Source organism: Macaca thibetana, chromosome 3, assembly GCF_024542745.1.
Source record: "Macaca thibetana thibetana isolate TM-01 chromosome 3, ASM2454274v1, whole genome shotgun sequence".
In the NCBI taxonomy this organism is placed as follows: Eukaryota; Metazoa; Chordata; class Mammalia; order Primates; family Cercopithecidae; genus Macaca; species Macaca thibetana.
In genome coordinates, this window is record NC_065580.1 from 155,242,924 (window position 1) to 155,270,414 (window position 27,491).

At 48.3% G+C, this 27,491-nt stretch overlaps 1 protein-coding gene and 1 long non-coding RNA gene across 3 annotated transcripts in view; one reads left to right on the top strand and one right to left on the bottom strand.

Moving 5' to 3' along the window:
- Nucleotides 1–18,488, top strand: part of PRDM15 (PR/SET domain 15) — a 76,234-nt gene extending 57,746 nt beyond the window's left edge. For both annotated transcript variants that reach the window (XM_050785691.1, XM_050785692.1), the window contains 10 exons: nucleotides 142–276; nucleotides 926–1,089; nucleotides 1,962–2,041; nucleotides 2,403–2,522; nucleotides 5,898–6,029; nucleotides 7,133–7,216; nucleotides 7,636–7,811; nucleotides 11,954–12,034; nucleotides 13,822–14,031; nucleotides 15,038–18,488. In XM_050785691.1, coding sequence (XP_050641648.1) covers nucleotides 142–276; nucleotides 926–1,089; nucleotides 1,962–2,041; nucleotides 2,403–2,522; nucleotides 5,898–6,029; nucleotides 7,133–7,216; nucleotides 7,636–7,811; nucleotides 11,954–12,034; nucleotides 13,822–14,031; nucleotides 15,038–15,517 — 1,662 coding nt within the window. In that variant the 3' untranslated portion in view covers nucleotides 15,518–18,488. The remainder of the gene's footprint in view (nucleotides 1–141; nucleotides 277–925; nucleotides 1,090–1,961; nucleotides 2,042–2,402; nucleotides 2,523–5,897; nucleotides 6,030–7,132; nucleotides 7,217–7,635; nucleotides 7,812–11,953; nucleotides 12,035–13,821; nucleotides 14,032–15,037) is intronic.
- Nucleotides 2,491–27,491, bottom strand: part of LOC126951522 (uncharacterized) — a 38,672-nt gene continuing 13,671 nt past the window's right edge. The window contains exon 3 of the long non-coding RNA XR_007724500.1: nucleotides 2,491–2,981. This is a non-coding gene — a long non-coding RNA (uncharacterized LOC126951522). The remainder of the gene's footprint in view (nucleotides 2,982–27,491) is intronic.

The window sequence follows — 27,491 nt, forward strand, 5'->3', positions numbered from 1 at the left end:
GTGGCTCGTTAGGGCCGTCATGGGCATCAGAGAGGTATTTCTTCTGCATCTGGGGAAATGATTGATTGTCCCTGGGGTATAGGTAACTGAGTGAAGCATCTGCTGCACTGTTAGAAACCGGAAGTGTTGGCTGTTTTCCAGGACATCGCTTTGATGGATGACCACCAGAGGGAGGAGTTTATCGGTAAGATCGGGATCTCCTCAGAAGAAAACGACGACAATTCTGACGAGAGCGCGGACTCAGAGCCTCACAAGTACAGCTGCAAGCGGTGCCAGGTATGGCGGGTCTGCCCCGCAGTGCCTGGGTGGTCTGGAAAGGAACGTGGTAGTTTCAAGGCTGCAGGCCCCACACAGCAGGTGCCTTTGTGGATCTTGGAAGCAGCCCTCCCTCCCCAAAGGCTCAGGCCAGTGGTCCTACTGCAGACTGGGTGCCTGTCCATCACCTGTGCGTGGGAAGGCCAGCCCATGCCACCTCGGTGCTCACGGATGGCCTATGTGGGTCTCACAGGCACACTCCAGGAACTTGCCTTGTGACACGGTTCAGGCACATACATGAAGTGTGGGGGTCAGACTCCTAGAAGGTGGCTGTAGGCTGGGGCACCTCTCCCCTCTCCCTTTCTCCTCCCCCTCCTCCTCCCCGCTCAGGCCTGAAGCCCTCACAAGGCCTCCCCCGTGCATGGAAGGGGCTCATCAAAAAGGAGAGTGGTTTGTTTCCGAGGAGAACCGTGCTCAGAGTTTTGGGCATAAGGCCTTATGGCTTCGGAAAAGTTCCCCATCAAGCCTCTCAGAGTCCCTTCTGCCCTGGCATGAGCCGTGGGTCCTCAGGGCGTGTTGGGTGCCCTGGTTTGTGGACACAACCTCATTAGCTAAGAGGACCAGGGAGCTCATGCGGGTGTCAGCAGTGCCCCGTCCACCCGGCCTGCAGCTCACCTTTGGCCGGGGGAAGGAGTACCTGAAGCACATCATGGAGGTGCACAAGGAGAAGGGCTACGGCTGCAGCATCTGCAACCGGCGCTTCGCGCTGAAGGCCACCTACCACGCCCACATGGTCATCCACCGCGAAAACCTGCCGGACCCCAACGTGCAAAAGTGAGGCCTGGTTGGGGGCTCCTGGGTTGTGCCAGGAGGGAGGGGACATGCTTCCTTGCAAAGAGACACATGTTTTAAGGAGCCATTTGTAGCTTTGAACAAGTGATATCCTCTGGGTCCCAGGGCCAGGGCTAGGGGGCAGCAGGGCCGAGGGGCGGCAGGGCCAGGGTTTATCCTGTGCTTCCACATAGTCTCCTGGCACCAGCTGGCCATGTTACAGGAAAATAGCAAGGTTCCTGCCCTGCCTACAGAATGACCCAAAATGCTTTTTCCTGCAGCAATTAGGTTTAATGCCAGGCCACATCTGACATACAACCCATAACCCAAGCAGTCTGCTGAGTAAGTGACTAAACAGTCCCGTCCAGGGGCGCTAACGAAGAACCACAGCCGGCACAGCCTAAAAAACAGACACTTACCATCTTCAGTCCTGGAGGCGGGAGCTCAGGGGTCATGGTGGCAGCAGGGCCGCCACCTCTGACACTTCTCTCCTTGGCCTGTAAATGCCTTCTTCTCCCTGTGTCCTCAGAGGGCCGTCCCACTGTGCATGTCTGTGCCCAATCTCATCTTCTTATGAGGACACTGGTCAGATTGGTCAGGGACCACCCTGATGGCCTCTTTTCCATGTAATCACCTCTGCAAAGACCCCATCTCCAAACATAGTCACATTCTGAAGTGCCAGGATTAAGACTTCGATGTAGGAATTGGGGGCGTTAAGATTCAACCCGTGGCAGAGGCTCAAATATTTGCTGCTTTTATCATCCCCGTGGCACCTTGTTGCCTCATCTTTGCGGAGGAAGGTGCTGGGGAGAGCGCCCTCGCTGCCATGGAGCCCCGAGGCTGTGCAGCCATCCTGAGCTTGTCTCTGGTTTCAGGTACATCCACCCCTGCGAGATCTGTGGACGGATCTTCAACAGCATAGGGAACCTGGAGCGCCACAAACTCATCCACACAGGTGCGTGTCTGTCAGGATGTGGGGCCCCACATCCTACATCCCACATATTCTACACACAGAGCCGTCGCACCTTGCCTCCCCCGTGCCTTCCTCTGTTTCTCCATCTTTTCCCGTCCTTATCAGCCCTGCTACTCAGAGCCCAGTGCCCCCTGCCCCTTTACTCCTGCAGGTCCTCAGGGATCTACTCCAGCCATAGGACCCCCGGGAGGGCTCTGGGGAGGCTGCTGAAGAGGCGACCCCATCCCTGTCACTGCACTTCCAGCTGTCGGGGAGGCTGGGCCCCTCTCCTTGGTACGTCCTTTTTGCGGCCACCGCAGATCAGAGCTCCTCGGCTCTGAGTTGCGGATGCCTGTGTTCTCAGGTGTGAAGAGCCACGCCTGCGAGCAGTGTGGGAAGTCCTTCGCCAGGAAGGACATGCTGAAGGAGCACATGCGTGTGCATGACAACGTCCGCGAGTACCTGTGCGCTGAGTGTGGGAAAGGTGGGTGCAGGTGCGGGGGCCACGGGCCAGGTTCAGCCAGGCTGCCCAGCTGCAGGACTCTGGAAGGGGACATGACTGAGAACTGGCACATCGACCATAGTGTGAGAGGCATTGCCAGAGTGTGGCCCTGGAAGCCCATAGGCTTCACTCACTCACTTGAAAGAAGGACTCGAGGCAGGATTTAAATCAGTAATCTGCAAGAAAAATCAAGTAGTCCAGAAAGCAGAAAGATGTGATAAATTTAAAGGCAGAAACAAATCATTTTAAAAGGAGGAAAACAATGCAGGATCTAATTGTTTAAAGTACAGAATGATTCAAAACCACCACGGGGTCAGAAAGTAGATGCAAAACCCTCAGCGTATTCACTACGCAGACTAGAATTGGCTGTGTGGTCAGAGAGAAATTCACCACGGCCGAGGAATCTTCATTGTAATGACAGAACATTCATTAATAACAAACCTAGTAAATAAAATGTCTCAAATTAGTAAGCAAAATAGAAATATAATTCCAGTGCATGTCATAATTGTAACCCATTCCTGTTTGTTTTGAAAAACAACTTCCTAAAAGTTTTGGAGCAGCAGGTCTGTCTTGGGCAGTGTCAGGCGACCCTGCTCATGCTGTCATGGTGACAGTGTGAAGGAAACACAAGGAGCCCGATGAACTGCACTCACCGGATGACCCCTATAAGCCCCGGTAGAATAACGCTGCATGTCAAAGCCTGAAAGAACTGCCTGCAGAAAAGGCCAGAAGCGGGATATTTCCTTTCCCCACTTCCTGGCCCTCGGTTCCTCGCCTCAGAGGCCAGCGCAGGCTCTTGCCCCTCCTCCAGGGTAACTTTGCGCAAGGACGGCACGTGGGTGGTAAAAAGCAGCGCATGCACCTCACCAAGATGTATTTTTTAAACAATACAGACAGGTCTAGAAGGTGGTGGTGGTACTCTCCCCTCAAATCCCAGCCAGTCCTCGCAGAGCCACTGCGGTGGTTTCTCTGAACGGAATGTTGGTAGCAGTGTCTGCCTGCCTTAGTGAGAGGCTGGCTTGCTCTTGTCCCCGTCTGCCTTAAGCTCCCAGCCCCTTTCACCACCTTTCCTCCCCAATGCCCCTAAGAAATAAAATGTTTCACACACTGTGGTGAGCCTGGCTGGAGGGGTCCTGAGTAGCGTGTAGAAACAGGAGGGCCAGAGGTGGGGCCTTATTCAGGGCCAGGCCTCTTAGGCAGAGAGGAGCCACACCTGGGTCCCCTGCAGGTCCCCAAATGCCACCAGGTGCCCTGGGAGGTGAGGGGTGTGGGATAAAGCCACATTTTATGATGTAGAGATTTTAGTGTTTGAAATGTGTTAATTATTTAGTTGCATGGTTTTTTAAAATGAATTCTGAATAGCTGAAATAAGATGCTGGCATTAATACATTAGTTGCCAGATTTTACATAATACCAAATTTCAGTATTGTCATCTTGTTGTCATGTAACAGGTGCTAGTACATACTAGCACATGCTTGTGCTTATTTTTTTGATACTTTGCTGTTTGTTTTTTTTTTAACTTGAAAATACATCTTGGAGATCTTTTTATATCAGAACATGTAAATATTACCTGATTTTTCAAACCCTTGGTACGATTCCACCATGTGGATTCATATAACCAGATCCTTTATTTATAGTTTCTGGTTGTCTTTTTATAGTCATTTATTATTACAGTGTTCCTAGAAACAGTGTTGCATATTATTTACATTTTTTTCTCCAGAAACTCTAGCCCTGACCAGGGACTTAAGTGTTGGGGACCAAGTGGGAGGCTGTTAGAAGTCGTGAGAGCCTGTCACCAGCAGGGAGGGGCGGGGGCCCAGCCAATAGGTTTTCTGCATGTGTGGAGGAAAACATGTTGTTCAGAATCACATCATGGGCCTTGAAATACTCAGGAATGATCCGCAAGAACTTAGTGTGGCCGGTGAGAATATGACACCAGGTGTTGAAAGCTATACAAAAGGCATGCCCTGTTTGGGTTGGGAAATTTTAAGTATTTAAAAAACGTCAATTTTCCCCATGGTAATTTGTAAACAGATTGAATCACAATCCCAGTAGAGCAAGCTTCACTCTCTGTGTGGCACTTGTGTTTATTTTGAAACTGTTGGCAGATTGTTAAATGGAAGGAAAAACGTTACTGTCACCAACGCTGGCTGTGGTGGGGAGGTCAGAAGGTGGAGATGCCATCTCTTCTGTATTTCTGGTTTTTCTATGACTGTGTATTAGTTTTGAAATTTGGAATATGTTCATTTCAGCAGGAAGAGGGAGGTGCTGGGGTCTAGGTGTGTCAGCAGTGACCGGCACTCTTTTTTTTTTTTAATCAGAAAGATGAAAAGTAACTTTTTCAGGTGCAATCACTCTTCAGTCATTGGTAATAGGCCTGCAGGTGCCGTCCCCACCCGAGGGCAGGAGCCCTGCAGCTGTGTGTGCTGGCGGAGTGGCTTCATCGCGGGGCATTTGCTCCCCCTGCTGGCCCAGCCACGCAGTTTTCTTAGCCAGGGAGGTCTTCTGGCCTGGCCTCGCAGGAGCTGGTGGACAGTCACCCCTGCATCTGGTGAGGGTGGAATTGGAGGAGAACCATTCACCAGCTTACGACAGAGCTGTGTTCAGGCTCGGTAGTTCTTCCCCAAATGTGGAGGGAACATGGGGGCCTGGGAATGCAGGCTGCCCACTGCCCTGGGCAGGCACAGTGAAGGCTCCTCCTTGGGGTGGGGGAGGCTGCCTCTGGGCTGGGTCTCCCTGTGCCCTGGTGCGTGTCAGCCTCCCGGGCAGGTGTACCAGGCCTCCCTTGCCCATGTACCTGTGGAGGGCTTTGTACAGTGCTGTCCCTGCCAGCCCCCTGCGCCCTCTGACTCAGCCCCTATGCCAGGGCCATCCTCTCTTCACTGGCTGCGTAAGTGAGGCTTTGGAGTATTTCACCTTCTTAGATTGGCTTCTTAAAGGTAGACTGAAAACCACTTTTGAAACCATCTAGCGTCTGAATCCTAATCATCACTCATATTGTCAAGGTTGAAAGGAATCCTTAGTCATACTTATATTAATCTATCTCACCAAATTCTCCTGCTAGGTTGCCATGGGCACGCAGGGATGTTTACCCACAGCCCCTGGTGTTGCTTGCCTTTTCGGGGCTCGGCCAGGCCCTGGCAGGAGTGAGTGCACCTGATATCACGGTCTCTCCCGGCCTCTGGGCACAGTCACTTCCCAGGTCTCACTGCTAGTGGACTGACCGGGACCCTCGGGGGCTGGCCAACGCCCTCACCGGTACTGCCAATGTCTGTGCCTGCCCCAAGGTCTTGGGCATGGGCCCCCAGGTGGGCTGCATGGGGGTGTGGCTGCCTCTGACTCGCTGTGTCCTCGAAGGTATGAAGACCAAGCACGCACTGCGCCACCACATGAAGCTGCACAAGGGCATCAAGGAGTATGAGTGCAAAGAGTGCCACCGCAGGTTCGCGCAGAAGGTCAACATGCTGAAGCACTGCAAACGGCACACCGGTGAGTCCGAGGCCTGGGCCGCACCAGCCACGGCACTCACTGCATAGGGAAGCCAGGTGGGCCCGTGGGGGAAGAGACACACCTCGAGACCCTTCCTCTTTGTGACTCCCAGTGAGTGCCTGGTTCCCCAAGGGAGCTTCCTGGGGCCATGGTGAGTGGCCATGTGTCTCAAAAAGTCCCCCCCCCCACCCCCGCCTTGTCAACCGCAGTGCATGCTGCACAGCTCACCTCAGGCATTGGGAGACTGGTCAGTCCTTAAATGTCCCTCCCATTCAGCTGTTTCTCCCACAGGAATGTGCACAAGAAATAGCAACCAGACAAGGGCCAGGGATGTGCATGCAAGGTTGCTTGTCATCTTTTGTGTTAGAGAAGGTGCCGGAAGGTCAGATCTGTAGCCTCAGTAGGGCAATGGCCAAGCCATAGTGCACCCAGAAGAGAGCAAGGCATCCCTTGCATGGCACACACCACCATGCCCAGCTCATTATTTTAGTTTTGTAGAGACGGGGTCTCGCCATGTTGCCCAGGCTGGTCTTGAACTCCTGGACTCAAGCAATCTTCCTCTGGCCTCCCGAAGTGCTGGGATCACAGGCATGAGCCACCGTGCCCGGCCTCAGCTCTCATTTGAATTAGTCAAGTTTTGAAGAATCACATTTATTTTGTCTGAGCACGGCAGTTCTGTTCTCTCTTATGCTTGGCGCATCTGTGCCCTCCTTGCCATTGATCCTGATTTCAGTTGCTGTTTCCTCTCTCGTTGTCGTATCACATGCTGCCTAAGAGCTTCCTGGACTAAGGGAGGTGTGGATACATTAATGCTTTAAAGAAATTCCCATTGTTTTTCTCTGTGGGTTCCACTCTCTGTGTTCTCAGACAGCCTTTCCCACATTTCATGATTTTTTTGATATGAAATGTCACCATGGAAGCATAAACTTTCCAAGCCACACTTTGCCGGCTGAGGCTGGAGATGAGCGTTCATTGTCTACTGTTTTCTTGCAATTCACCTTCTCCTGAAGGTTCTGCAGTTCCTAGGACATGTCAGGGAGAAGACTGATGTGGACTTATAACACTCATTAAACATAGAAAGTTATGTGCGCCATTCTCTGCAGGGATTAAAGATTTCATGTGTGAATTGTGTGGGAAGACATTCAGCGAGAGGAACACGATGGAGACCCACAAGCTTATCCACACAGGTAAGCAGGCGCAGCCTGAAGGAGCCTTCGGGGCTGCATGCGGCAGGCTGCCGGGGCTGTCTGAGTGCCTGCGGGGGTGGAAACAACTTATCTAGACGGTTCCAGAACATTTAGTGGTGTCTTGGCTTCATGGTGGCCCCTTGGCCTCTAAAGATCAGCCCACCACGGCTGTCAAGTATCGCTTCTTGAATTTTCTCATATTGGTGCAGTGATGCAGCTGCTGCCGGCAGTGCTCCCCAAGGGACAGAGGCTCTGAGCTGAGCTCATGTGTGCTCGGGGACCAGCACCGGCCCTCTCAGGATGGGCAGGGCGTGACAGGCTTCTTGCCTCATGCAGCAGGCCAGGGTCATTGGGATGGCTGCACTGGTGACCTGTGTCTTCCTTTCCACGTGCATGTGTGTCTGCGTGTGTGAGAAAAGTGGGCAAGCAGTGGACGTGCTCCGTGTGTGACAAGAAGTACGTGACCGAATACATGCTGCAGAAGCACGTTCAGCTCACACACGACAAGGTGGAGGCGCAGAGCTGCCAGCTGTGCGGGACGAAGGTGTCCACCAGGGCCTCCATGAGCAGACACATGCGGCGCAAGCATCCCGAGGTAAGCTGGTGGCTGTGCACCCTCCGTGCCCCACCAGTGGGCCATGCACCGGACACCCCCACGCTGGCACATGGCCCACCTCCCTCTGCAGACCCCAAGTACTGGAGGCGGGGCCTGAGTCTTAGGTACCTCTGTGACTAACACTGTCTGCCACCATATAAGAGGCGCTTAGTGAGTGCCTGGGAGAGGTTAGGAGAGCCTCAGGCGGACCTTTGCTAAGGTTATAAATTACATCCTCCCTGAAATTATGGTAAGATGGAAGCACAGCCCCGCCACTCCCCCAGTTCTTCCCACTCACGGAACTAAATATGCAAAATGGGGGCCCCATGTGGTGTTGGGGCCGAGTATGACACTGAGGATGGGGAGGGGGAATTGTACAGATGCAGGCAGAGCCCAACTGCCCTGAAAGCCTGCTCCACAGGAAGGGCCGGGATGTTCCATAATTAAATGTGCTTTAAGAAGGAGTACCCTGAAAAACAAAACCAGGGGAAAACTTGGTTGTCAGGTCACAGAAAGGAGTAGACTCTCAGCGTAAAAGCAGCAAAAGGAGTTGTGAACACAGGTTTGACTCCATAAGCACTCAGAACAAATACGGGCCAAAGGAAAAATGAAAAATCTGGACTGGGTGCAGTGGCTCACGCCTGTAATCCCAGCACTTTGGGAGGCCAAGGCAAGTGAATCATGAGGTCAAGAGATCGAGCAGCTTGGCCAACATAGTGAAACCCCGTCTCTACTAAAAATACAAAAATTAGCTGGGCATGGTGGCCGGAGCCTGTAGTCCCAGCTACTCGGGAGGCTGAGGCAGGAGAATCGCTTCAACCTGGGAGGCGGAGGTTGCAGTGAGCTGCTGAGATTGCACCACTGCACTCCAGCCTGGGTGACAGAGTGAGACTCCGTCTCAAAAAAAATAAATAAATAAATAAATCTGCATAAGCCGTGACGGTCTTAGGCAGATAGACCCTGTTAACATTAGCGCTAGCATGCACTGGCTGAGAAACACGCAAGGCACACTCAGGGTGTACACGGAGAAGGGAGCTCATGCAGGAAGAACAGCCATAGTGAAAAACACACAGAAAGGCATTCAGCTCACTGCGCATCGCAGAAACACAAACGGTAGCGGCGGAGGATGGCATCCTTTGCCTGTCGAGGGGTCAGGTTTTAGATTCAGAGTGACCACACTGGCCGGCTGGCATGAGTTGCTGCCCTCACCGTTGGATGTTTTTGTTGAAGGCAGCATCACAGTATTTCTCGAGTGTTTAATAAATGATTATTCCAACCCCTCCACATCCTGCAATAGGAATGTGATTCAATTAGTGATGGTTTAGCAGCGTGTTTGCCTGCACACACATGCTTACACGGATCCGAAAATTGTGAAATGCTCATTACATACGTGAAAGAGCAGTATATATTGTGCACATATATAATGTGTGTATATACACGATATACGTCACACACATTGTGGGTAATACTCACATAAATGAGACAGGTAAAGAAGGAAGCAAAACATCCCACGGTGATTTTTCTCGTGTTCTTGAAGTTATGGGTAATTTCTTGTCTTCACGTTTTTCTATTTTCCAATCCCCTATAATGAAAGTGGCTTCCTTTTGGAATTGGGAAAGCACCGTCTGCTTCGGGCGGCATCAGTCCGTTGGCTCCCTAGTTTGGGGGTGATCCGGGACATCGGTGTGTTCCTGTTCCTCTGCAGCCTGATCAGGCTCCCCGGGTGGTGCCGGGACTCAGCCTGCTCTCCGGTCCGGGAAGCCAGGGGATTGTGCCTGCATACTCTGCCCTGTGCCCTGCTCAGCGGGGAGCTTGGATTCCCCCGAGTTCCATTGCTTCCCTTTTCATGTAGTGGCCAGCTGGTGTTTTTCCTAGACAGAGTCGGGGGAGCAGGAACCCGAAGCGCCAGGACCACCTTGGTGCCCCAGGGGCAGGGCAGGCCCTACAGCCCAGGCAGCAGCCCGTGAGCAAGGCTGGCGTTTGGGCGGTTCCTTTCCATGACTGTGTGGGTTTATAGACTTCAGCGTATTGATAGTGTGCACATCACTTTTGCACACCAGAGTTTTGATGTGCATAGCTGGGTGGAGAGGCCGTACTGATAAAGGCATCTCCTAGAAACACTGTCAGGCAGAGTCCTCTCACCAGGATTAAACCACTTCCTAAGGTGGCCTGACTGTATGTTCACCTTCTGTGCTCCACTCCTTCAGCTGGGCTGTGCTACCTATCCCCACTCCCCTCAAGCCCAACCCAGACAGAACCAAGTGACTCAAGAGGAAAGCCTTCCAGACCCAGAGAAGGTGGTGCGGGGGGATTTTGTCTTTGTTCTCGAACCAATTTGTTTCTCCAGCCTTTTACCCTGTGCTCTCTTTGTGTCATTCCTTTTGATCATCTCACAGTTGTTTCTCCCTACATTAACTCAAACAAATGCCTATGGGCCAGCCAGCCAGAGTCCATCCCTGCCCTCCTGGACTTTACAGTCTGGGTAGGAAACAGAAAAATGAGAAGTAGATACGCAAAGTGATTACTAGAATAGAGAGTATGGAAGAGACAACCCCAGACAGCAGTGTGAGGGGAAGGAAGGGGACTCGGGTCGGCTTTGTGTAGCTGTGTGTTTGCCGCAGTGAGGCCTGGCTGAGAGTGGGACATCGGGGTCCCCCGAGCCTGTCCCCATTGGTGATGCCACAGATGCAGGAGGAGGAAGGTGTTCATTGGAGTCAGACTAACTAGTTAAGTTAAACTATAGTTTAACTGTTGGACTAGTTAAAACAGGCATAACTTAGAGATTCGGAATCTTTTAGGATTAATACTATTTTGTGACTCCAATCTATGGTTTTCCTCTTCTATGAGCTATGGTGGTGCTGGTGGTGTTGGTGATGGTGGGGGAGATGGTAATGGTGATAGGGATGGTGGTGACAATGGTGGTGGTGATGAGGGCAATGATCGTGATGGAGGTGGTTGTGGTGACGATGTTGATGGTGACGATACTGATGACAGAGGTGGTGGTGGTGGTGAGAGTGGAGAGTGCATCCACAGCAGTCTGGTTGCTTTTGCTCAGGGTCCTTTGCGAGTGTCACAGTATAGATCTGTGCTCAGTGTCAATGAGAGTTACACTGGAGTCTTCAAAACCATTGCAGGATTTGTTAACTTAAAACACTTACTGGCCAGCCTTTGTTTGCCATCTTTTCCACGAAGGGGCCCAGACCTAGTCATGGAATGTAAATTTAACGATGCACTTCTCTTTTTTAAATGAGTTACGTCCACAAAGCATGGTCTGCTTTTCCATTTTTAACTTCCTTTAGTTGATCAGAAATTGAAAGATGTTTGCAAAGCTGTTTGGGTGAAGCATCCTTACAGGCAGGCTCTTGCTAATTTTAAGCCCCTCCCCTTTATCACGCCTTCCCCGCATGTTCAGCTGCCTCTGTACTTGTTTTCCATTGTCTTATGGTCTAATTAGGTCATCACAAGAACAAACACAACTGCTGTACTGGGTGTGAGCAATGAAGGTCACTTACTTTTGGGCAGGATGCACTGAGCTGGTGGGAGGGGCCCTGTGGGCACACGGGGTGTGCTGAGAACCCTGTTCAGTGTGGCCATCGGAGGGAAGGTAGGGGCAGGGCATCACTTCATCGCAAAACCAACAAATGAAAGCACTTGTGTATGGATTCAACTGAAAAGCACGATGTGTAAGGCACAAATGTCTCATTTTTGGTGATTCCTCATAGAACAGGTTTACTCTACCGTATCTTACCTTGTTGTGGTCTTCCTTGGAATAACAGAAGCACCACTGAAACCTCACCCCTTTGGTGTGGGGCCAAAAAGGGAGGATACAGTCTCTCCCCCCCCCACCCCCCGGGGGGAGTGGACGTGAGATGATACAGGGGCAAGAGCATTGCGGGAGCGTGAAATAAGAGGTGAGGATGAGCCCTGGGCTTCTGGACACAGTTTCGAAGTCAGAACTGAACAGAGGAGACTGGGAAGTGTGGGGGATGCTGGGAAGTGTGGGGGATGCTGGGAAGTGTGGGGGATGCCTGGGAGGGAAGGGCAGGAGTGGTGCACATGGTCCCGAGGCATGTGTGGCTTCTGGGTTCCCGCCTGCATCAGCAGCACCCTGACCCCCAGCTCATGCCCTGTGCTCCTCATAGGTGCTCGCGGTGAGGATCGATGACCTGGATCACCTCCCAGAGACCACCACAATCGACGCCTCTTCCATTGGCATTGTCCAGGTGAGTGGCACAGGGCTCCGAGGGCTCCGAAACATTGGGGCAAGTGGACACCTGCAGAAGAGACCTGAGGGGCTTGGACAGGCCGGGAGGGAGCAACTCTGGGCAAGCCTGTGGCTGGGGTCACCTGTTTTCTTGGCTTCTCTTCCCCTCAGAACCTTTTAGATCATCTCCTCGTTTCTGTAGTTTCTGTGACCTCAGTTTGTTGAACACTGGTATATCTCACTTTGGAAAACAGATGTTTTCCAGAAAAAAAGAAATTAGAACAATTGGCTGGGCACAGTGGCTCACGCCTGTAATCCTAGCAATTTGGGAGGCCAAGGCAGGCACATCACTTGAGGTCAGGAGTTCAAGACCAGCCTGGCCAACATAGAAAAACCCTGTCTCTACTAAATATACAAAACTTAGCCAAACGTGGTAGTGCATGCCTGTAATCCCAGCTATTCAGGAGGCTGAGGCAGGAGAATTGCTTGAACCCAGGGGGCAGAGGTTGCAGTCAGCTGAGATTGTGCCACTGCACTCCAGCCTGGGTGACAGAGCAAGACTCTGTCTCAAAAAAAAAAAAAATTGGAACAATCATTAAATTGTTCTAAGCAAAATAAGCTTAAACATATCGATTAGATAAACTTAGTTTTTTAAGAAATTTTTAGTTAATACTATATTTTTAGTCAGCAAAAATGCTTTTATTTCAGAGAATGATGAAGATCTAAGATCACATGTATGCCTCCTGTTCTGAAATAGCGCTTTAGAATGCAGTCTTGATGAGGGGGGTTGGGTCCGGCTGAGTGACGTGTGGCAGCTCCAGCCTCAGCCCCAGAACCCACAGGCCATTTCTACCCTTGGCAAGTCACAGGCATGGGGGGAAGGGAGGAAGGGACGTCCCACCATGACCACGATGTAGGCCCACACTGGGTCTGTCTGCCACTGGGTTAGGACCAGTTCGTGTGGAACGGTACAGGAAGCCCGAGAGGAGTGGCAGGTGACCACTCACCAGCCACCACTGCCCCACAGCCTCTGTGAGCCTGAGCGAGTCTGGCTGCAGAGCTAGCCTGGTTCAGAAGATGTGGTCACAGCCCAGCAGCACCCTAGACACTTGCAGGGAAGTGTGCGGGGATCCACTGGCATCATCACTGCAGCTGGGCCCTTGGTTCCTTTCCCCTGCAGTTTTTTGTGGTCAAATCTATTTTAATTCAAAATTTTTTTTTTTTTTCCAGTAGATTTGTTACAGCCTTGGGGAAGAGAAACCTGATTTGAAAGCATTTTTAGCTTTGTTCTAGGAGCTCACCTGGGTGGAAACATTCCCCTTTACCCAGTGGCTTGAAAGGTTTCTAAAAAGTGTTTACATTTTAGCATAAAATACAACTTTTAAAAATACGACTTGTTGCCAGGCACGGTGGTTTACGCCTGTAATCTCCGCACTTTGGGAGCCGAGGCAAGCAGATCATGAGGTCAGGAGATGGTGACCATCCTGGCTAACACGGTGAAACTCTCTACTAAAGAAAGAAAGAAAAAAAACCAAGAAAAAAAAACATATATATAAAATACATATATATATATATATATGTATTTTATATATATATATATTTTTTAATGTGCAACTAAAGGAACTTGCCGCGATCCTTAGAAATGCAAGACCCAGCTGTGGTCACTCTGTTTCCTGTGGCAGCTCGGTGGCCCACGAGTCTCCCCACTGATTCGAGAGTATGTCCAGGGCAGTGCTGGGGCTGTCCTGGCTGCTGCATGACGTGACCGACTAACCTGGTTCTTGGCTGAAACTGGTTTTCCTGCAGCCTGAGCTGACTCTTGAGCAGGAGGATTTGGCCGAAGGGAAGCATGGGAAAGCTGCCAAGCGAAGTCACAAGAGAAAGCAGAAGCCAGAAGAGGAGGCGGGCGCTCCAGTGCCCGAGGACGCCACCTTCAGCGAATACTCAGAGAAAGAGACCGAATTCACAGGCAGCGTAGGCGACGAGACCAATTCTGCAGTACAGAGCATTCAGCAGGTCAGTGTGCTGCTTTATCTCCTGATTAGGTGCTGGTCACTTTCCCTAAGCATGAGAGCCCTATGTGTGACTCCATCTCTTTTTACTATACACAGTGTACATGTGGACTTCACATGGTTAAAGGCAGCAGACATATCCTATTTTTCACTTAGGCATGTTTCATGTAAGCATTTCTGAGTTCTGACCTACAAATCCTGCTTGTCATTGTTAGCAGCAACATCCATTCTAGCATGTTGAAGAGAGATATCCCTGCCCGGGTGGGAATTAGGTGGGCTGTTTGCAGTTTGGGGAGATCACAGATAGCCTGCCCAAGTCCCCTTATGATGAAAGCTCAGCCCTGTGCATTTGCTGACTAGCTGGAGAGCAAGGATCCCTCGGTCTGGAAGGTGAAGGCAATCCCACAATCTCACTGTCTTGACTGGAACCTTCTGTCTTGCTCAGACTTCGTCACTTTTGCTTTTGAAACCTCTGAGTGTTTGATCAGTCTGTGTCTAATACTGCACTTCTCTCTCTCGATCTGGGGGATGGTAATCTTCATTGCAAAAGTTCTCTATTTATTTGGCCTTTCATCCCTCTCCATGAAAGAGAATGCTTTCTCTTGTTAGCGATTGGTACTGCAAATACTTTTATTGCTCTTTGTAGTTTTGTGGTGGGATTTTCATTTACCAACAGCAGGGCACTTCGGAGGAATGAATAGAAAACGAAGCATCTGTTTTCTTTTTCATGCTTACTTCTTTTTTTCTAGCCAGTGAAGTTAATTTGTTTCTTAGTTCCTTCTCATTGCCTTCAATGATTGTGTCTGTTTCTTGTTTTTCTTTTTTGCTGGAATTTTTTCAGAACAAAATTAACTCCATTTCCTCTTTCATGAAAGAATGTCGTGCTTCTTGTTCCCGGGGCGCGGCGTGTGGTTATTCCGGCAGGGTAACACAGAGCACATCCTGGGGAGGTCCTTGCGTTCCCTGTTTTGCAAAAATGAACCGATTTTTGTTGTGTGTGAATCTTCCAGGTAGTGGTGACCCTGGGTGACCCAAACGTGACCACACCGTCGAGCTCAGTTGGCTTGACCAACATCACCGTGACCCCCATCACCACTGCAGCCGGGACTCAGTTTACCAATCTCCAACCGGTGGCCGTGGGACACCTTACCACCCCCGAACGCCAGTTACAGCTGGACAACTCAATCCTGACCGTGACCTTTGATACCGTCAGCGGCTCGGCCATGTTGCACAACCGCCAAAATGATGTCCAGATCCACCCCCAGCCGGAAGCCTCGAACCCCCAGTCTGTGGCCCACTTCATCAATCTGACCACCCTGGTCAACTCCATCACGCCCCTGGGGAGCCAGCTCAGTGACCAGCACCCGCTTACATGGCGGGCAGTACCCCAGACTGACGTCCTGCCACCCCCGCAGCCGCAGGCACCCCCACAGCAGGCGGCCCAGCCCCAGGTGCAGGCGGAGCAGCAGCAGCAGATGTACAGCTACTGAGCTGCGTTCCGGGAAACTCGGGGCAAGAACTGCAGAGGGATGTTTGGGATTTGTTTAGATTTGTTTGCTGGATACCAAACAAAAAGTCATACATTGCAATGTAAGGTTGACTTAGCTTTGCAGAGTATCTCCAGATCCCCCGCCAGCAACCATTACAGTCCGAGATCAGCTTAACTCTAGAAGTGATCTCTGGCAGGCAAGAGTTTTAAACTGGATGGGGTTCCACACTATGCCTTACCAAGGCAGTAAGTCCTGGGCCGGGGCCCCATCTGCCTCCCCTTAAAGAACCAGTGTTCACTTGACACAGGGTTCAGGAAAGTGAGGCTGAGAGAGAAGCAGGATGGTAAGAGGCAGAAGATAAGTTATTAGGAACACCAATGGTTTTTTTTCTTTTAGAGCTTGGTTCCTGTCTGAGAACACAGTATTCACAGGTGGCAGCAGGGAACATTTTCTCCTCGCTTCTGGTTTTTGCAAGCGAACAGATAGAAGTTAAAGTAACGTTTATTCTCTTTGAACTAGGAGTTGAGTCGGTTCTTATTCAACTATGGGCTGAAACCACATGTGAGGTGTGCTGAGCCGCATGTGATCCTGCAACCTTCGAGATCATCAAGCTCATCATGGACAAGGGGTCACGTGAGGTCACTGACTCCAGCTCAAAAGGCATCTTAGTAATATCCGTGAATCGAATTCCAATTTTTTTTTTTTTAAACTTTATTTCAAACATACATTATGTGTTCAAGGCTGTTATGGCCAACATTGTGTTTTAGTTTTATGTTAACATGATAAAGTCGTGTGCACTGTAAGACCGTCGGTCCCTGTCCACCCTTCACAGCTGCCCAGATGCAGAGGGTTGTGCAGCTGAGAAGTGAGCCTCCCTGCGGCCGCCAGCGACTCCCCCGGGTTGTCTCAGGATTCTCTGCAATCCAAATGTGTCCATTCTGGCTGAAGCACAGCCAGAATCCCCTGAGTGGAAGAAATGGGGGGAAATTTGTATTTTCCTTCTGTTTAAACTTCAATCCCAAAAGTTGGTGTATTTCATGACCAGTTTTCTATAAAAATACTGAATGAGTTTGGCTCTTTACAGTGGAAGTGTAGGTATTTCGGAACCACAGAGAAAATGCCGTTTCCTGCCAGGTGGTAATGAAAGCAGAGAGGCTAGTTCACTAATAGCATTAATTGCCCCCAAAACTGAATGTGCGGTTAACAGCCAGGTCTGTGTGTGCGGGGACACGTGCTGTCATGTCTGCATACCAGTTTCAGGGCAGGGGCCAGGGTTCCAGGGTTGGGGGAGGCACCCAGCCCCTCCTGCCCGCAAGAAACACTGAGAGGTGTGGGGAGAAGTGTGCTCTTAACTTTCCTGGTACTCTGTTGAACACTGGCCACAGTGAGAGGACAAACCTGCCTTAATGTGTCCTGCTTTGCCAGTTATCCCAGATCCTGTACTCACTGGGAGTCCATCTTGAGGAAACACTGGCATGGCTGAGTAATTGCTGAAGAGCAGTCCTGATGTTGCCAGCAGAGCAAAGGATGGTTGTGTTTTTCAAAATGCAACTTTCTCAGCACCTCACTCCACTCCAAACCGGACTTTTGAGGATAGCGCTGGAATTTGTTTTGTGCAATATATGCCTTTGTGAACTAAGGAAAGTTCATCCCCAGGCAGCACGCAGGAGGGTCTGCGGGGCTCACCACCTCACCTCACGCACCATCACTCGCGCCCAGCTCTCACCTCTTAGTTGAATGAATAGTGGGAGATCATTTGACTTTTAATTTATGAGAATTATTTTATGTTATTTATGTATATAATTAACTGTTTTATACATAATAGTTGCATCAAATGAACTCGGGCTTGGGGTGATATTGTCTCCATTCTCCAGATACAAGTGCTGCAGGCATCCATGGAATCAGGAGACCAGGGCTTCTAAGATATATTTTTAAAAATCAGTATCGATTTCTTTTTGCCTTTGCAGAATCTGAAGGGCAAATGACCTCGCAGAGACTCCCAACAGGCCTTGGGCTCATGACGAACCACCCACTAGCATTGATCTTTTATTCCTCTTCTCTATAAAATAAAGGCCTTGGAAATCACAATTTTATTTTTTTAAAGAAGTTGTTTTAGTGCCTAGAGTAAGACCGCATCAAATGTTTTTAAAGAACCTAGATTGTGTGGTATATACCACTGCTTATCTCAATACACAGACACCTCATACTTCTTGTTGTGAGAACTCTAAAGAAAAATCAAACTCCCAAGTTTTCTGTAAACATGTGGTCTTAATAGGGTCACTGTCTGAGGCAAAGTGGGTTGTCTTAAAGCAATTGCTACGAATTTGCATAAAAGAAACTAGATAGCAAAATACAACCACCACGTGCCACCCAGCCAGAAGAGTCCTCAGCTGTACGCGGTTTTGCTATCGATCATCGTGACAGGAAGTATTTCGTTTTTAAACTGATCCAACGTGCACAGATGTATTCATAAAGGAAGACATTAGATCCAGCCATTGTGGCCAGCAGGCTCTGTGGACCCATCTCAGTGGAGAATTTGTTTTGGACCCGTGGCTCCGTGCATCTGTGGACTCGAGTACCATCCGCTGGTGTGACTCTTGCAGGGAGGCCACAGGTACAGCTGCTCCCTGTGAATCTGGTCTCTGGGTTGAGAAGGGGCCCGGGCCTCTGCAATGCTCTAGCGTGTGACGTGTTCTCAGGAAAACGTTCTGTGCCAAGTGCCGCCTCGCTGTGTCCGGCATGGGACTGCGCTGGAGGGACCGGCATGGAAGGCAGACCTCCTGTACCTCTATCATTCCCATTTGCAGCATCCAAAGGCGGAAGGCTCATGGCTTCCCTGCTAGAAGTGGCATCTCGGGCCTTCCTGTTGGATTTTGAAAGGCATTAAGACTGTTTGGAGATGTTGGGTGTATTTCGTGTCACATCCATTTGTATGATGATGAATAAAAGGTGCTGTGACCCGTGTTTTCAATGGCTGGCCTTCTGCTCCCACTGCCTGGTAGGAAAGGTGGCGTAGTTGGTATACTTTGAGAATGCTCGCAATTTCTGCTGTCAGCCACATCTTGATTCCTCTCAGGTCCAGAACTCATAAAATGTTTGGAGAATTTGAAATGTTCCCGTAGATATTAAGGTATCAGAAGCTTTCACAGGGATTGCCCAAAAAAAAAAAAAAAAAAAAAAAAAAGGCAACAAAGAGTACATGTAGCATTTTTTTGTAAAGCTTAGATCAAGAGAGAACAGGCACCAAAAAGATCAATAGCTAGAGAGAGGCGAATACTTCAGCAGGCATTTCTTTGGGCAGATGGTCTGGAATGACCGCTTATCTTACTGATCTTTTGATCAAATATTAAATGATGTATTCTAATTTGTTTTTTTTTTTTTTTTTTTTTTGAGACGGAGTCTCGCTCTGTCGCCCAGGCTGGAGTGCAGTGGCGCGATCCTGGCTCACTGCAAGCTCCGCTTCCTGGGTTCACGCCATTCTCCTGCCCCAGCCTCCCGAGTAGCTGGGACTACAGGCGCCCGCCACCGCGCCCGACTCATTTTTTGTATTTTTAGTAGAGACGGGATTTCACCATGGTCTCGATCTCCTGACCTTGTGATCCGCCCACCTCGGCCTCCCAAAGTGCTGGGATTACAGGCTTTTTTTTGAGACAGTGTCTCGCTCCGTCACCCAGGCTGGAATGCAGTGTGAGATCTCAGCTCACTGCAGCCTCCGCCTCCCAGGTTCCTGTGATTCTCCTGCCTCAGTCTCCCAAGTAGCTGAGATTACAGGCGCCTACCTACCACCACGCCTGGCTAATGTTTGCATTTTAGTAGAGATAGGGTTATACCACGTTGGCCAGGCTGGTTTTAAACTCCTGGCCTCAAATGATCCACCCACCTCAGCCTCCCAAAGTGCTGGGATTATAGGTGTGAGCCACTGTGCTCGGCCTGCTAGGTCATTTTAAAGTTAGGAAGCACCTTACATATCCAGTCTTCTGAAGATTTGATCTATGAGAACCACGCCTTGGATACTTTTGTTGTATTTTAGATAGCATCTGGCAGCAATGAATTCTCCTGCCAGAAAGTAGGATTCATTCATTTCACGTTTGGCCAATTGTGAGCATGTCCTTGTGTGCCAGACCTGTGTGGTTCTCATTGCACACAAAGGCAGACTGAGCCTTTCAAAACACTCTGCAGGGAGAAACGGTGGTGATGTTAGCATGCACGTTCAATTCATCAGTGCCCCCATGTTTCTTTCTGGAGTGCAAATTGCTGCCTAGTGATTTGCTCCGCTAAGAGTCATGCAATAAGGTGAAAACTAACAAGGACACAGTCTGAATATGGCCTTTTCACAAGTGTTAGACACAAGCTCCCGTAGAGAGAGGAAGAGAGCAGGCCGGCCACTGGCTTCTTCCCCATCAGGTTGTACAACTGGTGTTGAGTGTATCCTCACAGGGGTCCTCGTTCTGGCATGACAAGGATGAGTAACCTTGCTTATATGGCGGTGCAATCATCAAAATCATCTGGAAGTCGCCCTGGGTTGCCCGGACAAAGCTGGCTGGGGCCTCCCCTCCCATCCGGGCCTTGCTTCCAGTAGAGCTGACAGCTTCCCTTCCCTTAGCCAGGGAATGTGACTCCCCTGAGCCCAGGGTTCCCAAGTGCAGGCAGCTGGCATTCTGTGTCCTGGAAGCATAGCAGCCACACCCAGACTGCCTTGGAGCCAAGTAGCCTGTTTTTTCCCCACTGACAGGCTTGCCTTCTATGTTTTATCAAGAGGGAGACCGTGGGGAAGGCACCCTTCGTTGGAATGTAGAACCACCTGTCTAGAGACACACCACTGCCCAAGCACACCTCTGGGTAGAGGGAGGACCAGACCCAAGACTTCACTCCTGCCAACATAGCCTGTTCCCCGAGCAAGACGTTCAGTTCCTCCTGAACACTGGTACATCTGTGAGAAACAAACTCAACCGTCCAAACCCAAAGAACGGACTCAGGGACCCGGAGAATAGCAGAAGTGAGACTTCTAATGACGGTCTTGCAAAATTGGTTGTCTGATGGGTAGGCACACCCAGTGCAATTTCAACAAGCAATTTATCCCCTAGTGTGCAGGTCCCTCCCCAAGTTCCTCACAGGTTGAGCTCTATGGGCTCACAATCTTCCCAGACTCACCTATTGGTTGTTGGGCAGGGGTTTTAGGTGTCTTTTTAGGGTTGTCCTGCTGCATTTTGTTGCAGCCCACAATGCACTGCAATCCTAGTAAGCTCAGGGGCTCTTCAAGCATTTGACTTATGAGCTAAGTAGCTGGGCAGGCTGATAAGAATAGACAAAATGAGTTATTTTACAGGCAAGAAAACTTTCATCTTAGACTAAATTTGATTTGGTGAGGGCAATGAAGGGGGAGTGGAGAAAGGGGGAAGGGGGAAGCTGACAGGCAGGCATTGACAATCCAAGCTGGGGCCTAGTGTATCCTGTTTCTTCTGTAGTTTGCTGACCTAAGCCGATTCAAGGCAATTTGTCTTGGAAATAGATCACTGCATACATTACTTCCTTCACGTCACCGCACTTGCATCACAATTTGGGGCTTGACCTGACCACCAGCTGTTTCCTTCTCTCGAGTTTTAGTCACAAAATCTTATAAGCAAGGTAATGAAGGAAAGAGGCGCCTGCCTCCATGTTGTAGGAAACAGCCTCTAGAAACCCAGAGACTGCCCTTGCTGCTTATCTAAAACCACCTGGAAGAGGCATGCTGGTCGCAGGAGAGTCCTATGTGTCCTTTGTGTTTTGCCATTTTTTCCGTGAATTAAAGCGTATGATTCTTCTCTACCTGCGAGTCTCACAGGATTCAAGCTCAACACATCCAGCTCAGAGTTCACACGCCCTTTCCCCAGCCTGGCCTCAAACCTGGCCCTTCCCCACTGACCCTATGCTCAGCCAACAGCCCTGTCATCACTAAACACACAAGCTCAGAGCCCAGCTTCATCCTGGACTTGCCCTGCTTCCCACCCTGACATCCAAGTGTTTGCAAAAATGTCCAGGTTTTAAGACCAGGTGTGTGCCTCACACCTGTAATTCTAACATTTTGGATGCCAAAGCAGGAGAATCGCTTGAGGTCAGGAGTTCAAAACCAGCCTTGAACAACATAGTGAGACCCTCTCAAAGGAAAAAGAAAATGTCCATGTTTCACCATGTCCTCCACTATTCCCCACCTCCAGGTTTCCAGCTGACACCTCCTAAGTGCCTGTCAGCTTCCACTCTTGTCCCAGGAAGTCTATTCTCCATGCTGTGGCCTCAGGAACTTGAAGGTGTACATTCTACAGTGTGGCCCACACACCAAGCCTAGCGTCCTCCCTTGGATCCTGAGAGCTCTCTGAATACCCACAGATCCTTTCTGCAGCCTCCAGGTCTGCAGGGCCTGGCCCTGCTTCCTGCCAGCCAGTCTTCTTTCTCACCCCCACCCACCCCTCACCAGGGTCTTGCATCTGCCATTCATACTGTATGGAGGGGCTCACACAGGCAATTCAGTTCTCTGATCTGAACATTTCTGCTTCTGACCTGCATGGGTAGGAACTAGACTTAACTCTTCTGCTTGAACCAGCTAAAAAGCCCAGACATGGCCAGGCGTGGTGGCTCATGCCTGTAATCCCAGCACTTTGGGAGGCCAAGGTGGGCAGATCACTTGAGGTCAGGAGTTCCACACCAGCCTAGCCAACATGGGGAAACCCCATCTCTATTAAAAATACAAAAATTAGCCGGGTATGGTGGTGCACACCAGTAATCTCAGCTACTCGGGAGGCTGAGAGAGGAGAATCACTTGAACCTGGGAGATGGAGGTTGCAGTGACCCGAGATCACCCCACTGCACTCCAGCCTGGGTGAAAAGAGTGAGACTTCATCTCAAATAAATAAAATCATAAAATAAAATGTATAATAATACTAGCATTGAGGCCAGGAGGAGGCAGTGGAAGTATTCTGTGTAAGATTCTTATGTTCTATGTGAAGTGGTAGACTCATTTGAAGGTGGATTACAATAAGTTAACGTTGGGTGCTAGAAACTCTAAAGCAATAGCTCTCACAGAGCAAAGTTATAACTAATGAGCCAACAGAGGTGATACATGAGGAATGCTCAATTAATGCAAAAGAAAGCAGCAAAAGAGGAAACAGCAAGATGGGGGATTTAAATCCACTGTATCAATAGCTTTCAATAAAATGATCTGAACACCCTAATTGAACGGCAGGGATTGTCAGATTGGAATTAAAAACTAGGAGCAGCAGCAAGACCACAGTCTATGGCTTCTATGAGAAACTCACTTTAAAACAGAATTATCTGCTCTGGAATTGACACTCCTCCCCAGCTGCTCCCAACTCACAGGGGAGGCCCAGTCACCTACAGGGGCCAGGACCTATAGGTCCTACCATGTGTGTGGGCTGGACATCACTGCTCAACAGCACTAAAGACCACCCCAGACTCTACAAGGTGGGTCATATTATCCTCCTCACTTTACACACGAGAAAAGTCGTGAAGTCTGATAACTTGCTCCAGGCCACACTGTTGGAAAGTTGCAAAGTTAGAATCTTACATCCATACCTGCCTGATCCCAAACCTGCACTCTTGTTCCTCCTGTGACACAGCCTGTGAGTCTTCAAAAGGAATATAGTTGAACCATACACAATCATTGCTTCTGTAGGTCAAAAATTGCCAAATATTAGTTATTGCATGTGGTTCAATCTGATGCGATTGAGCCATATGACTATTATTTTTGCCAATTTAGTTTTCTGAATGTTTGAATTCTCAGAGTCCAGTATTTAAGTGCTGTTGAATTTTGTAAAGTGATGAGTGACTTAGTGATGAGTCATGAATCGTCTGCCCTGAGTAAAAGTCCCTAGGGTAAATTAGAAAAGGTGAACATATTCATATCATATGCTTATATATCATAAACATTGTATGTTTATGACTGAATATTTATATTTTTTATTTTAGGTTTTCTTGGACTGGAATCAAGTGTAAAGTTGACCTTATGTTTCAGAGCTATTAGACATGGTAGGCAAAGTAATTAAAATTTTTTTGAAATAATAGACTCACAGCAAATTGCCCAGTACAGGGGAAATCCCATGAACTCTTTTCCCAGCTTCCTCTAATGAAAGCAATTTACATACTCTTAGTACAATTAGCAAAGCCAGGATATTGACACTGGTTCACTACTATGACTACTACAATCACTGAACTGGTCTGCAGACTTCATTCAGATTTCCCGTTTTTACACACACTCATTTGTGTGTGTGTAGTTTTATTTTATTTTTATTTTTATTTTATTTTTTTGAGACAGTCTTGCTCTGTCGCCCAGGGTAGAGTGCAATGGTGCAATCTTAACTCTCTGCAATTTCCACTTCCCAGGCTCAAATGATCCTCCAGTCTCAGTCTCCCAAGTAGCTGGGACTACAGGCACACACCACCACACCTGCCTAATTTTTGTATTTTCTGTAGATAGACAGGGTTTCGCCATGTTGCCCAACCTGGTCTTTAACTCCTAAGTTCAAGTGATCTGTCCACTCTGGCCTCCCAAAGTGCTGGGGTTACAGGAGTGAGCCACTGTGCCCAACCACATGTAATTTTATCCCATGTATAAATCAGTGGAACCACCACAATTAAGTTACAGAACTGATCTATTTCCTTGAAGGAATGCCTTCAAGTTACCCCTATGCAGTTGTACCCATTGCTCCCTCATTCCCTAGCCTCCCTGATCCCTCTTATTCCTTACCCTCCCCCATCACTCCTCATTCCTTAGCCTCTCCCATCCCTACCCCATTCCCTAGCCTCAGGCAATCACCATCTGCTCTCTACCTCTATAATTTTGTCATTTCAAGAATGCTATATAAAATGAAATAATACATTCTATAACTTTAAGAAATATGGTATACTTGTCTATCAAGGTATTATTCTTTACATGTTAACCATGCCTTTTTTTTTTCTTTTTTTTTTTTTTTTTTTTTTTTTTTTTGAGACAGAGTCTCACTCTGTTGCCCAAGCTGGAGTGCAGTGGCACAATCCTGGCTCACTGCAACCTCCACCTTCTGGGTTCAAGCAATTCTCCTGCCTCAGCCTCCCGAGTAGCTGGGATTACAAGCGCATGCCACCACACCGGCTGATTTGTGTATTTTCAGTAGAGACTGGGTCTCACCATGTTGGCTAGCCTGGTCTCGAACTTCTGACCTCAGGTGATCTGCCCACCTTCACCTCCCAAAACCATGATTTTTAAATGGAAACTTTTATTGAGATAGCAGATCACATAAAATCAACTTTTACTGAGATAACAGATTCACATAGTTATCAAAAATCATTGAGATCTCTCTCATAGTTTGTCTGGTTTCCCCCAGCGGTAAACACTTTGAAAAACCATTGTACTAGATCACAGTTAGAATTGACTTTGATACAATCCACTGGTCTTATTCAGGTTTCATTTATACCCTGTGTGTTTATTAGATTCTATACAATGCTGGTGTATCATTGTGTTGGTCTGTGTATCTGCCCCACATCATGATACCAAGTATGTCACTTTTTGAGATTGGTTTTTCCTTTTTGCTTTTGAGACAGAGTCTCCCTCTGTCACCCAGGCTAGAGTGCAGTGGCTCAATCTCAGCTCACTGCAACTTCCACCTCCCGGGTTCAAGCGATTCTCCTGCCTCAGCCTCCTGAGTAGCTGGGATTACAGGGGTGCGCCACCATGCCCAGATAATTTTTGTATTTTTTAGTAGAGATGGGGTTTCACCGTGTTGGCCAGGGTGGTCTTGATCTTCTGACCTTTTGATTTTCCACTCGGCATGATACCCTAGAGATGCTCCAAAGTTGTTGGGTGTGTCAATAGTTCGTTCCTTTTCATTGCTGAGGCCATTATGTGGATACACTATGGTTTATTTAGGCATTCACCCATTGAAGGACAATTTTGGTTGTTTCCAGTTTGCAGCTATTCTGAATCAAAGTTGCTATGAATATTTATGTGAGTATTTTTGTGTACATAAGTTTTCATTTCTCTGGAATAAATGCCCAGGAGTAAGATTACTGAAGATCAGTGTATAGGTTTCTGGGGAATAATAATTGTGGAACTGCCTTATAACTAATGTTAAATCATTTCAAATGTGGTTTGTATTTTCCATGTAACTAGTATTGTGCAGTACAAAGGTTGTACAAATTATTCATGCTGTATTCTAAGAGAAAAATTTAACAATTCAGATCATAGTTTGGGGAGATAAGAAAAAATTTGTCCAGTTCAGATGAACCATGGGGAGAAAAGGCTCCCAACATCTTTTCTTTTAACCATGTTTTTTCTGGGTCTAGGTGTTGTTGGAAGACATACTTCCTTAGCCACCAAAGCTTTGAAGCTTCAAACCAATAGCTGAATGTGTTCCATCCAGTTGGAATTATCACTTGAAATTTTCAAGTCTTCATGAGACTCGAAAACCCTCATCTCCAATGATTCACTTATTAATAAGATCACTAATGAATTCAACTTTGTTCATTAAGTTATATTTGTTGTCCCTTTTCAGCAAATGGTAAAACATCATTCAAGCCTTTGAATTCTCCATGCTACCTTAATGATTAATGGAATGTTACTGTCCAGTAGAAAATGGTTCTTTATGACAAGTGATCTTTATTATGCTTGATGATTACATAATGGAAATAGCAAATAAAAAAGGCATTTATCTGACATAATTATGTAAGTCTTATGTCTAAAATTGTAATACATTCTGATGCCCCCTGGGTACATGTTGGCATTTAAATATAGAAGCTAGGGGTGTATTATTGTGCCTTATTTAGTTTTAAACTATCATATTCCCTGGACTGTCCCCACACATCCCAACCATTCCTATATAACCTTCTAATACCCAACTTGGGATGGTCTATTAGAGAGCCTTGATGGATAAAATAAAAAACAGTGGAAACTCCCAGTAAATACCGCAGTGAAAAAAATACCCATGTCACATGCTCTAAGTATCTTAGTATCCCAAGCTAAGATCTTTTCTTACTGCAGTTGGTTGTCTACTTGGTAGATTGGACACTTATTTGTTTAGGGCTTTAGAAACAGAGCTACAATGTGTTCCTAGATTTTCAGTTATTATGTAGGTCTTGAAAGCATCAGTAAAAATATAAAATTGAAAAGAATTCTATTTAAATATCCAGCTCATCAGTTTAGGATAAGACAAGGAATAGCCCGATGTGCGATCATCAGTCATTCTACTAACATCGGCTCAGTCGCTCCCTGAAATAATTGTTCTCTCATTATTAGATGATTTAGGTTTCCCAATAAAAGGATAGAATTCATTGTCAGTAAAACTGAATCATTCATTACTATTACTTGAGGGAGAGTCTCACTTATGTCACTCAGACTGGAGTGCAGTGGTGCGATCACAGCTCACTGCAGCCTCAACTTCCTGGATTCAGGTGATTCTCTTACCTCAGCTTCCTGAGTAGCTCGGACTATAGGTGTGTGCCACCATGCCCAGATAATTTTTTGGTTTTTTTTTTTTTTTTTTGTAGAGACAGGGTTTCACCATATAGCCCAGACTAGTCACTAATCCCAGGACTCAAGCAATCCGCCTGCTTCAGCCTCCCCAAACGCTGAGATGACAGGCATGAACCTCCACACCCAGCCTCCGTAAAACATTACAAAATATTGTCTGAATGAATCTGTAACTTGATGTTTATGGAACTGGGTTTCTTTTGTTTTTGCATCACTGTCAGTAACTTTGGGAGAAATTGGGAATTTTGAGAGGCTGCCAGGCCCTTACTCAGGCCGAGTAATTCCTTTAAGGAGAACGAGAGTGTGGATGGTGCACACAAGGCTGAAATGCATGGGCCCTAATGAAGAACATCCCTCCAAAATTCAGTGGAAAGTTCGTGAAACAACCAGCAAGCAAGCATATGTACCACCAGTCTTTTTTTTTTTTTTTTTTGAGACGGAGTTTTGCTCTGTTGCCCAGGCTAGAGTGCATGGCGCAAT